A 13,599-nucleotide genomic window follows, 5' to 3' on the forward strand; every position below is an offset into this window, starting at 1 on the left:
CAGCTCCAGCCCTACAGGCTGCATGGCTCCTTCCTCGTCCTCCTTCAAGCCTGGGGATGGTACGTGATACCAGCTTCAAGGCGTTGTAGTTCTAGATGCTTCAACACACCTTACTGGCCCCCGCATTCCACCCAAACCTCCAACTGCGGCACTTTCATTAAATGCTATTGGATATACTAGTGTTTCCTGTTTGAACCCGACTGATACGCTAGAGCGTATCACATCACCCTGTTTAATGTTTTTATTGTGCCGATCACCACGTGCAATGATTTTATTACCTCTTCTGTTTAAGGGTTGTTTGATCTGATAAACTTAAATATCAGAGAAGCCACTTTTTCAGTTCATTCATCAATGTATCCCTAGGGTCTGACGTTTAGCAATAAGCCACTGTATATATCTCTGAATTCTAACACATGTCTGGATGAATAAAATAGAAAATAATGCCGCTACTATACTGAAGGTATTTATGAGTTGCTGAAAGATAAGGATGAAATGGCTCAGGATGGGAATAGCAAGTTATGCTATGAAGCCAGCATCTTATTATTGAAGGTTTTAAAGTAAAAAATGAAGGGATTACATTAGGAATTTAGGGGTATAACTGAAAGCTATGTGAGATATGGGCTGAAGAGGAGAAGAAGAATTCCCCAGTTAGGAAGGGAACGTAATCATTCCACATGAGTGTGTATGCGCGTACACACACACACACACACACACACACACACACGGAATTCAAATTAGACGACTGTAACAGGAATAGAGACGAGAAGATAAATTTGGGAGAAAGACCTAAAGGAGGATTTAACTGCAGGTGGGCAGAGAGGGAGAAAGAAGGTACAGAACAGTTAAGAGGAGGCCATGGAAGGCTGTCTGGGGAACGGGCCTTGAGTGGCAAGTGTAAAATCCCTGGAGACTAAAGGGAATTAGCCGACGCAGCCTGCGGTGAGGGGAGTGACGCGGCCTAACTCTGTATGGCTGTAAAAGTCTGCTTTTTACTTTTTGAAAAGTGATGCTTGCAGTCCAACAAAAGAAGTTCCAAACTGTCTGTAATCCCATCTCTATTGTGAGAGACGCTGGAGACGGTGTGAACATTTAAAACTGATAAAATAACCAAAAATATCCAAAGTCAAAATGCTCATTTTTTAAAACTAGTAGTCACATTTCTGTAAATGTATACAAGGAAATAACTCAAAAAATAAAAGCTGAATAATTGTAATGGTAAATCATCTTTAATATCATGGTAACAATAGGAATGCTTGGCTATCCATTTTAAGTAAATAAAACCAGTCTGAATTTCTATTGTTGGCTATCCATTTTAAATAAATAAAACCAGTCTGAAGACAGCAGAATAATACAGAACTATGTTTATAACTTAATGGTTAAAAGAAAGTAAATCATAATGATTTCATTATTCCCACTGAGCCATTACTAATAGCTGTTAGAATTGTAAATTTATGAAGACAAAAATCAAGTGATACCATACAAAAAGAAAAAAAAAAAAACCCTTGTAAATTTCTTTTCTTCACAGTGCCTTTAACAGTGGTGTTCGAGCTTTAGGGGACAATTTAGTATCTTTACATCTTATTATGAAATATAACACATGAAGAGAGAAAAAGACATAAATGTACAATATAATGAATATTGCACAGAAACCTATCTGGAAACAGTTTAGGCTGTAACACAAAACTGCCATCACCCCCAAATTCCTCCTGTGCCCCCTCCAATCACACTCCCTTCCATCCCTCCAGAAGTCAACACTCTTCTGTTTTGTGGTAATACTGTCCCTGGACTGCATTCTAGTTTCAGCATTCATGAATATATCTCTATAAAAGAGTTGAACTATGCCTACGCTACATGGATTCCGTGGTGTTTAGCTTCTTTCCTGTAAGTTAATAAAATGCACCCATATGACTGTAATCCCCATTCATTCACTGTCATTCCTGTAAAGCATTCCATTGTATGAATAGATCACTAGTTATTCACACGTCTTACCATTAGTGGACACTTGGGTTGTCTCTAGTTTGGGACTATTAGAAAATACGCCGTGATGAAATTTCCCCAAGTCAAACGCTAGTCACAGAATGCGTGCACGGCACATTTACTACGACATGCAACTGTTTCCCACAGTGGCATGATCTCCACTCACACAGGCAGAGTGCGGCTGCTCCTGGGCCTCCACCCCTTTTCGGCACCTAGTATTCCCTGACTGTTTACTTCCTGTCAATCTCAGAGCTGTGTAGTCGGATCTCATTCTGTCTTGAATTTACATTTCCCTGATTACAGAAAGTGTGAACGTATTTTCATGTACCCATTGATGACCTGGAATTACTCTTTTGTTAAGTACATCTGTTCAAATCTTTTCCCATTTTTGAAAATTGTTTTGTCTTTTTTAAAAAGTGTTTTTTTTAATTTACTTTATTTTTTATTTTTTTATTTTTAATATATGAAATTTATTGTCAAATTGGTTTCCATACAACACCCAGTGCTCATCCCAAAAGATGCCCTCTTCAGTACCCATCACCCACCCTCCCTTCCCTCCCACCCCCCATCAGCCCTCCGTTTGTTCTCAGTTAAGAGTCTCTTATGCTTTGGCTCTCTCCCACTCTAACCTCTTTTTTTTTTTCCTTCCCCTCCCCCATGGGTTTCTGTCAAGTTTCTCAGGATCCACATAAGAGTGAAAACATATGGTATCTGTCTTAAAAAGTGTTTTGTACTAAATTTTTAAATATGTTCTGGGTAGTGGTCTTTTGTTGGTTATATCCATTACAAATAATTTTCCCATTCTGTAGACTACCTTTTCTCTCTTTGCAGTGTCTTGATAAACAGAAGTACTTAATTTAGTAGAAAAAATTATCAACCATTTAATTAAAGTTAGTGATTTTTGTGTCTCTTTTGGGAAATCACTTAAAAAAATTTTTTTTTAACATTTATTTATTTTTGAGAGACAGAAAAGACAGAGCACAGTGGGGCAGGGGCAGAGAGAGAAGGAGACACAGAATCCAAAGCAGGCTCCAGGCTCCGAGCTGTCAGCCCAGAGCCCGATGCGGGGCTTGAACTCACAAACTGTGAGATCACGACTCGAGTCAAAGACGGTTGCCCAACTGACTGAGCCACCCAGGTGCCCTGGAAAATCATTTTCTGATGCTGAAGACATGATGATATTTCTCTACACTGTATTCTAACATATTTACTATTTATATGTATTTATGTCTATAACACGTCTGGAGGTGATTGTGACTTTTTAAACTGGGTCCAATTTCATTGTTTTTCTTTATGGCTTGGCATTCCAGTATTACCTCTCTGACACTTTTTGTTTTACATATTTAAAACCATGTTATTAAGCACTCATAAATTTAGCAATCTTACATTATTATATCTTCTTGACAGACTTACCCTTTTATCATCATGTAATGCCCCTCTGTGTATCTAGTGAGACTTCTTGCCAATCCTGTTTTGTTAATATCAGCTTTTTTATTATTATTATTTTTCTTGGTTCTTTGATTTAAAATTAAAACAAAGGTTCAGGGTTGCATATCTGAGCAAGATAAATTTTGGAGTCTAAAAGACCTTATTAAAAACAACTGTATCATTTAATTCACTTTTACTGCATAAAGTACACAGGTGTTTTATAAGGTATACTTTATCAATAAAATCATCTCAAGATGTTTAAATACTGTACCTACAACCTAATTATTTCTGACTACTCACAGACACGATATCACTAACAAAGAGCTCCCTGGGAGCTTGGAATGTACAGCAGCAAATCTTATGTTCAAAGAAAGCAACAGAAATTGACAATATTACATAAACGGTTACTGAGCTATACATTCAATCTGCAACAGTCAGTGAAAAATAGTCTGCTTTCCCAGTAGAAGGAAAGTTATCTTATCTGGGTACTGCTTATCAGTGTTACTATTCAAGCATTTAAAAAAGGTGTTGCCACACCAATGCTAATACTCAGGAATCTCAGACCTCCATGTGTATCAGAATCACCTTAAATGCTTATTCCAGAAGGAGATGTCTGCTTCCCATACCTTGATATATTTTTCAGAAAATCTGTAGGTAATTTTGATACACACCAGAGTTTTAAAACCACTGCCAAAGTTTAAGAAGAAAAAGAAGGTGTAGTGGGAAATTATGTCAAAAAACGTTATTTGACATTCAGGTGTTTTTCTAAGGCAATTAAATACGAATAAAATGGAGAAAAATAAAAACAAGATAAGAGTTTTACAGAAATAATACAAACTACAGAAATCATCCAGGAAATCAAATTTCAGAATCTGTGTTTTAAAAAAAATTATATTAGAAAACAATATAATCTTCTAGCTGGTCTTTGGTTATATTATCTTTATAATCTATGAACGTATGAGACATCTAGTATTCACAGACTTAATTAGAATCTTCTTTCTTCAGCATCAAAATGATTGACAAAATCATGACAAAACTAAGCAATGCTAAATATGAAATGAGAGAAGTATTTTACAGTGAAAATTAATTTAAAATGCTAAACGAATTAGAAATGAGAAAGATAACATAGGTAAAAATGTTAAGCCTCCACTAGTTTATAAGCAAGCAATCTTTATCTGTCATCTAGAAGTAAAATCACAGAAGTAAAGTATGACATCCAAAAAAGAAGAAAACACCCGCTGTTCACTTAATCTACTGCTGAGAAAGTAAACGTATTTTTCTCACATTCACGTCCCAATCAATCCTCTTGTTAAACATAAACTTGCTGTCTCTTCATTTTGGAAATAAGTTGTTTTACAAAGTACCTCATGTTTTCATTTGCTTCTCTCTAGCATTCCATTTTATACCAAATAGATTTAAGTTCATTTAGTATGCTAATTTTGTCTTGTAACTAATGGCACATTTAATACCGGCTTCCAATTCAAAGGATGAGTTAAATATCTTTTTGGGTAGCATTTGCTCTCTAAAAATTTTGGAGCAATGGCCTCATGTAATATAGACAAAAGTACTGTATGCGATGGTCACATTATACTTAATGAGTTCTGTTTTAAAAAGGCAGCTCAGTCTTACTTCATTCGTGTAACAGAAATGATGACAGCACAAAGGTAATTCTAAATTAAAACATTTATTTACCATATGTTGGCATAAAATGAAATTTAGCAAATCACTAGTTAATAAGTATACTGAGCAATGATAATGATCCCATAAAAATGAAAAAAAAAAAATGTTCTTTCTCCCCTCCACTCAAAGATAGGACTCCTGCTGCCACATTAAATTTGTACCCTTCCACTCTGCCCTCTCCAAGCCCAGCTAAACCCAGAGCTCTTCTGACAGCACCCCTCTAGCCCTGGTTATGCAACCTCCCCGCCCCCCCCGCCCCAACCTGATGCTCCTTCAGGCCCCTGACTTGGCTAGAACTGCTATCCCTGCATGTTCAAAGTCCTACCTCAAGTCTCACATCAACCCAGAAAGCCATGTCTAATGACATCCTCTGTGACCCAGCCTATCTGTAACTCAGTTTCCTTTATATCATTTCCTTTTCATTCTCTTCCCTATGCCTCTTGTTCCCTAACTGTTCTACGAATGCATTTCCTGTGTCTGTAAACTCTGTGGGCACAGACCCCATGTCTGGGAGAACAAAATAGTATAACAGAGGCAGGAAATACTTCTGAGACTTGTAAGTTTCATTACATACTTCCCATGGGGTCTGTTGTCAGGAATAAAACAATTATTTTAATGAACTTGATCAAACAGGATGATGCATAACAGACTGAATGTTATAATTGCATGGCAAAATGAGAGAATGTGACAACTGTATTATCCAAAATTGTATAAATGCAAAAAAATTTTCAGTAGTAAAATTTTTATGTTTCTCAGAGATTCAACCCTATTATTTCACTTGAAAAAGCTATGCTTAACTATTTCAAAATTCTTGGAATTAATGACATACAAATATTTAAGCTTTTTAGTTTATCTTAGGTCTTTATAAAGTGAAAATATAAATGCATTTAATAGACAGCTAAACTACCAGGTTCTGGTCTCACTGTTTGGTATTTCCAGGGTTTCTTCACCATTATCTGTGCTCTAAAGTGATATACATAATCACAGATTATCAAAATAGTTACACAGTTGGTACATGTGTTTTATTTGTTAAATGTGTCATATTTCCTAAGATAATTTTTCAAGTACATTTTGTCAAATTTCATATCCTTAACCAAAAACTCAATCAGAAAAAAAAAGGAAAAGTATTATCTACCAATTAAGTCAAGCAAAGGAAAAAGAAAATTTAGTGCTCTATTATACTAAAAGGATTTTGATCTAACTTAAGATAGAGAGTAGAAAAGATCAGAGAAGACTGAATGAAAATGGTACTAATTTACTGATGTTGCTATTAGAAAGCCTTTTAAAACTGAAGATTAATTGCCTCATTCAACTTTTGAAAACAGAAATTCAAAGACTCTGAATCCATGAATTAACTTATTCTAAACAGCCGCTATAGAACTCTCTTCTTTAATAAGGAAAAGACAGATGAAAGCCAGATAGCACAGATAGCTCCAGATAGCCCTGGAGCTCCGATCAAAAGTCAGAAAAAAAACAACTGATAAGAAAATAATTCATATACTTATTGCAAAAAAGAGAAAGTAAGAATATAGCTAGTCTAAACTGTACAAATGTAAACTCATCAATAACGGATTCTAAAAAATAGAATTTGTCTCTTTTTAGGGTAAGTAAATGACTCACATCCATTATCTGTGTGTCCTCCCAGACAACTGCCTAACGCCCCTAACCCCTCTTTGCTAGAATATTAATACAAGGCCCAAGTTAAGCCAGCTTTTTTTTCTTTTGTATCTTCAAGCTCACGTAGTCTTTTCAAACACGCTGCTTAAAATCAGCTAAAGATCTAAGTGATAGTAAAAATAAATACTAGGCATTCACTTAGGGTCATGAAAAGAAGGAAGGTTTCATAAATATAAACCATGAAATTATAGTTCATTACATACCACAGCATTCAGGACATTTTGGATGTTTTAGGGTATTCATTCCATACCCTGGAAAGCAGCGATTAATCCATACCATTTGAAGAGTACCTTCAATATAGTATATTTCGGGCAATGGCTCTGCACGTCTGCCTAGAACTTCTACTTGTTGATTAAAAAATCTCTCTATAAGATTTTTAGCCTAAAATTGAAATACAATATGAGAAAATTATTACCAGAAATAAGTTAATTTTAGAACAAATAAGGGTGCTTACATATTTAGAGGCAGTGAAAACAAATTCCTGAGGTCCTTATTTATTCTTGCATTCACAGGATATAAATAACATATAAAAATTTGAAAATGTCACCTATAAACATCAGATTTCCAAATAGACTTCAAATACAGCTACAAAGAAACCATTTGGATATATAACCAGCATTTTGGCCCCTTTGGATTTTGAATAATATATGAATGGGCATATGAGCAAAATCAAAACAGCTCTTTGTGGAGTTAAATATACTCTAAGAAATGTACTCCAACAATTAACGTGCTTTAAAAATGTACTTTAAGAATCTTTAAAAAGCATTCCTTTAAAAAGGAATAACCTCTACTCTTTCCACAAAGAAAAATTAGGTTTAAAATCAAGAGGAAATACAGCAAATGTTAAAATTTCCACTTCTGTGCTCCCAAAATTAAATTAACAAAATAATTAAGGCATCATTCTGATCTATAATTAATTACCTTTTTGCCTGTAATAATTATTCTGGTGTGAGTCTTAAAATTAACAAGAGATTTTTATGCTTTTCAGTGTTAAAGCAGGAAGTAGGGGCATGAGTTCAAACCCTCTACAAGCCAGTAAGTTCTCCTCAATTTTACCACTCTAACTGGGAACTTCGAATCAGGTCAGGAGCACAAATGAATGGACTCATGCTGATCTCTAACCACTGAAGGTGTACCTCAACTTACTGACTTCTTCGCATTTCTTGCAAATTTTCCTTGCATGAAAATTCATTCTAAATAATTATACCAATGTTTTCAATATACTGCATTTAAGGCAAATATTCTATTCGTCAATTACTTACCAGCTTTCTATAGTTTAAATGGTTTGTTTTTGCTTTTGATAAACTTTGGTAAATTTGTTACTGTTTATTTGGTTAAACATAAATTTGGGGTAAGGAAATACTTAAGAATTAATTAGATATAAATCTGGTATCTGATTAGCCATATTTAAATGCCAGACCATAATTAAAAGTTACAGGAGCACAAACATAATCACTCAGCTTCCTAACACCACCTCTAACTAACTAACTAACTAAATCACTGCAACTAAACATGAGAAAACCTGTTAGGGAGAAAAATGATCAGATAAATTAGATTCCTGTTTCCTATTTTCCCTCTAAAAAGAATAAGGATAGATCTCTGATTAAAAAAAAAAAGGCAAAAAATTGTTTGAATCATTAATTAAATTTTTTATAGTAAGTATGTTGATGGTTGATGTGGGGTTAATTACTTATACCAAAGGGTGAAACTGACAAATTCTCTGAGTGGGTAAGGATTACAAATTTTAACATAAAACTTTTTGAATCAGTGTGGATGATATAAGAAGAAACTGTAATTATAGAAACCCTCCATAAATTAATCATCTGGTCTAAGATATAAAGAATATACCTGGCTGAATAAATACCACACTTCCCAGCCCATGCTACTCCTTCCTTCACCACCCTCAAAAAACTTTAAAGAATGATTAAGCATATACGGAAGGACTATGTTCTACAACGACTGGTCATTAATTACAGGGCTGGAATGAGAAGCCATTACTATCTCAACAATGAACAGCCTGTAAAGTGTATGAACTTTTACAGAGAGAAGTTGAACAGCTTATGTTAAATACCACAGTCTGCTCCACTGACCATGCCAACCAAGTTAGGTAGTGAACAAAAGTGACTGGAAAGGCTGTCCTATCTGCTTAATACATTAAGCATTACATTAGCCCAGAAGGCAGTAACTACTTAACATTATGGTAGTTCTGTAATAGATCACACATGCCATACATTGTATAAGACTAGAGTCCAACTGGAGCTCCAATATCTACTGGGGAGAACTAATATCTTCCAGGTGTTAGGGTATTACACCTGTAAGTTAGAGTCCTCTAGAAACTCTTGGTGAACGCCTACATTTGGAAACCTCTGTGGAAAAAATAACTATGGTCATCAATTGGGGATGGAATTAAGAAACAAAAATGGAGACAGAAGCTTAAAGGTGTCTTGGATGTAATGGACAGAGCTGTGAATTTGCACAAAAAAGATCAGAGATACTAGTGCTCAGGGAGCAAGTGAGAGAAAGGACATCCTATCTCACAAGAGAAGGTCCCAATGGAGAACTATAAAAAATGATTAAACAGAAATACAAAGTCGTCTTCGTGGCGGGAACACTATAACATGGGTACTGTGTACACATCAGTGAGTTGGGCACAGAACTAGGGGATAAAGCTCAGTCTCAAAGCAGGACCGAAAGCAGGAGGAGGAAAGTACAAGTTTATATAACAGTGTGAAATCCATAGAAGTTGGAACCCGTTCCTGAGATGCACACTGAATCCCAGCACTTCAGAACAGAAAAGGTTAAATTTGCAAGGTGGAGATGACTTCAACCCTGCAGCAAAAGACCAAAGAATCTACTCTTCACTTAGCGATGTCACTGAAGTACTGATTGTTCCAGAGGGATTAAAACTTGCACTGGAACACAAGGCTCTTAAGGAAGAAAGATTAAAGGCAAACTAATTCATGTTTTGAAATTATTGAGATTTAAATGGTCATATTAAGAATTTTTAAAGTAGTATATTACTAATTGAAAAAAGCAAGTTGCAGGCAGTGGGAGTATGGAAAAGACATTTAAAAATACAAGAAACTGGGGCACCTGGGTGGTAAGTTGGCTGAGTGTCTAACTTTGGCTCAGGTCATGATCTCATGGTTCACTGGCTCACTGCTGTCAGACTCTCAGTCAGCGTAGAGCCCGCTTTGGATCCTCTGTCCCCTTCTCTCTGCCCCTCCCCCCCACACACCCTCCCCTCCCCCGAAAAGTACAAGAAACAATTTCCATTTTCAACTATATGGTGTCCTAGATACCCTGAAAAATCCTCCTGCTAAAAATCACCTAACTGAATATATTTCAACAATGAGAGAAGATAAAAGGAGGAGGCTAGGAAGAGACAGAGAGGGAGGCCAAAAATGAGGAAAAAACTACAAATGTAATAGTAGCTAGATTCCTGATTCATTTCATGCCAGTCTGAGTATTCTAGAGTGTTTTAACTTACCAGCCTAAAGACATAGGGGAAAAAGTCTTAAACCTGTTTAAAAAAAAAAAAAGACTCTGTAAAAAACTGAGCCAAGAAAAACATTCAATCACAAAAGGGAATCAACAAGAAAGCTTCTTTATCAAAGCTGAGGGAGGAAGGGTGTTGGAAGGGGACTATGGAGTGGAGGGCTGGGGAAAGCAAAAACTCCTCTGGGAATTCCTACACAATGGTTTGCTTTCAAGTGGGTTTGGGTTTTTATTGCATTTTCTATGTGGTATAAGATCCCCAAACTAGAAGTTAACATAAAATGTGGCTTTTTTTGAGAACAACCCTGGAGAGTTAGTCAGAAGCAAACCCAGAAATCCTGCAGAAGCGTACCCACAACTTAGGCAAAGGGACTATCTACCAATAAAGGCTGATAAACATGACTTCAGCAACCAGAACTATAAGGAAAAGGATGAAATGAGAAGCAAAAGGAGAAACAGCAAACCGCCAAATTAGAACATCGAGAAAGTCACACAACAGAATTTCAGTTACCTAAGACACAAAAATGATATACAGTATGTTTAAAATACATAAAGACACAAAAGTGATATGAAAACATGAAAAAGGAAATTTATACCATAAAACAAGGTAAAGTACATTTGTAAAACAATCTCCCTAAACTACAAATGATAAATGGCTTGCAAACTGGAGTGAAATTAGAAACTCAGTGGACAGACGGAACATCAGAATAGGCCCAGTGGGAGGCAAAATAATGTAATACAATAAATATCTGAGATTACTCAATACAGAACATAAAAAAGAAAAAAGTAGGACAGTAGCAGAAATATGGAGAAATCAATGAGATCATCTAAAACATATTAAAAATAGAAGTTCTAGAGAAACAAATGGGGCAAAAAGGTAATTTTCAAAGTTATTCCAGCAGAAACATTCCAGAAAGGATGACGGCAATGAATCCTCAGATCTCAATGGAAAAATAAATTCTGGGAGAAAAATATGACATGAGAAGGATGGACAGAGATGCAAGAAGGAAAAGTTAACAAGGAAATGGATAAAACTGTGGATCTATCTACATAGACATTGAAATATTGAAACAATATTAATAATAATAAGAAAAACTTTTAAAAGAACTAAAATAGTGTTGAAAAAAACCCATAAAAATGATCAGGTCATCAGAGTTATAGGTCTTTATGTCCCTTGTACTTTTTTGGAAACTAAAATAAGTAACTTTTGGTTCTGCTATCAAGAATACATCTTGGGGTGCCTGGGTGGCTCAGTCGGTTAAGCGGCCAACTTCGGCTCAGGTCATGATCTCGCGGTCCGTGGGTTCGAGCCCCGCGTCGGGCTCTGTGCTGACAGCTCAGAGCCTGGAGCATGTTTCAGATTCTGTGTCTCCCTCTCTCTGACCCTCCCCTGTTCATGCTCTGTCTCTCCCTGTCTCAAAAATAAATAAAATGTTAAAAAAAAAATTAAAAAAAAAAGAATACATCTTAAAATTTGAAGCAAACCCACAAAAAGAGTAAGAAAAGAATGTATAACATCCAAATAACAGAGGGAAGATAAAGTTTAATCAATCCAAAAAATATATATAGGGAAGGAACAAAACCTGAAGAATAGAAAACCAGTGTAACTGGTATGTAGTGGAATGATAGAAACCAATCCACATAAAGCAGTCGTTTTATTTGAAAATAATAAGGCAATGGACAAGGCAGGATATGAAACAGAATTATTTCTTTTTACAAGGCACAAGGCACAATCAACTGAAAGAAAGCAGAATCAAAGGGAAAATGTTATAAAGAATAGACGGAAGCACCCCCCCCCATAGAAGGGTGTTGTATTTAAATCCAAATGTAATTAAATTAAATGTAACTGGTCTAAATATTCCAATTAAAAAGCAGAGATTGTTAATTGGACTTAAAAGATTGTTAATTAGATTGTTAATTTGGACCCCCAAAAGAAAGACATCAATAAGATGGCAGAACAGGAGTCCCAGTTTTCACCTTACACAGAAACACTGTTTGGACAGTAATCTGTGGGTGAAAACACTTTGTAAGAACTCTTCAATATATACTAGAAATGTTCCAGCATCCCCATGGACCACAAAACCCAAGATAGGATACACTGAAAATGGTTAGAAGAACAGTTTCACTTTGACTACATCACTGCTCCCCTGGGGGCCAGCAAAACTCAAAACCTGGAAAGATCCTTCTGGCCCACAACTTATCCCACGGGGGAGAGACAGTGCCATGTGAAGGTCTGGCTTCCCAGCCTTGTGGAGCACTGTCCATGAGGCCTGCTCCTGGAGGTCTACTTCTCTGTCTGCACCCAGAACTCAGAGGAAATCAGCAAGGCTGGATCATCTAGGGAAAGCTACGAACAAAGAAAAGGGATGGAGTCTCATGGGAATGAGCCAGGACACCATGAACTCCAACAGATGGCACGCAGAGCTAAGCAACCAGAGCGAAATTGAGTAACAAGTTTAACTCTGCAAAATGTGGAAAATGTATACAAACCTGAAATTCCCTTTCAGGAAAGAGGGAGAGAAATGGCACTCGTACCCATCGGCCAAGAATCTAAGTGGACTGCTTCAGGGAAAAGAGAAAGGTGACCCTTTGGGCAGCTGGCATGACTCCACAGGCTACACAGGGGCAAAATAATCAAAATACTTCCTTCAGTAGGGAGGGAGAAAAGTGGCACTGTCACACAAAGCCCTGGCATTTCAGGCCATCGCCAGAGGGAAAAGGACTGAGTTGCCCTAAATACCTGATATGGTTCTCGGTACCCAGCATGGCTCTATCGGATTGAGGAAGGGAAACAATTCTAATACATTTCCCCCAAGAGACAGAGCTAGGGGAATTCAGCAAGTGCATCCACTGAAAAGGTTTAAGAGATTCCCCTCCCCACCTTGCCCCACCAAATCTCTAGTCAGGTCATTCTCTCCTAAAGCAAGACCACAAAGATTGGAGAAAGTGGCAATTTCTTTAAATGTTCAGACACCAGTCAAAGCCACCAGGATCACAAATCATCAGGGAAATATGACACCATAAAGGAACAACAACAACAAAAAAGTTCCAATAGTTGACTACAAAGATATGAAGATCCATGAATTGCCTAACCAAGTATTCAAAATAAATTTAAAGAAGCTCAGTAAGCTACAAGAAAACACTGAGAAATAACAAAACAGGAAACAATAAACAAATAAAATTTCAACAAAGAGACAGAAACCATAAAAAAGAACCAAACAGAAATTCTGGTATGAAGAATACAATGACTGAATGGAAAAATTCAAGAGAGAGCTTCAAAGGCAGATTTGATGAAGCAGAGGAAAAAAAAAAAAAACCCAAAAACCAAAAACCAAAAAA

General features: G+C 36.4%; 1 protein-coding gene across 2 annotated transcripts in view; it reads right to left on the reverse strand.

The window, feature by feature from the left end:
• LOC122205369 (zona pellucida binding protein) overlaps nucleotides 1-13,599 on the reverse strand; it is a 115,495-nt gene that overhangs the window by 30,482 nt on the left and 71,414 nt on the right. For both annotated transcript variants that reach the window (XM_042913735.1, XM_042913726.1), the window contains one exon: nucleotides 6,966-7,143. In XM_042913735.1, coding sequence (XP_042769669.1) covers nucleotides 6,966-7,143 — 178 coding nt within the window. The remainder of the gene's footprint in view (nucleotides 1-6,965; nucleotides 7,144-13,599) is intronic.

Source organism: Panthera leo, chromosome A2, assembly GCF_018350215.1.
Source record: "Panthera leo isolate Ple1 chromosome A2, P.leo_Ple1_pat1.1, whole genome shotgun sequence".
NCBI classification, from domain to species: domain Eukaryota; kingdom Metazoa; phylum Chordata; class Mammalia; order Carnivora; family Felidae; genus Panthera; species Panthera leo.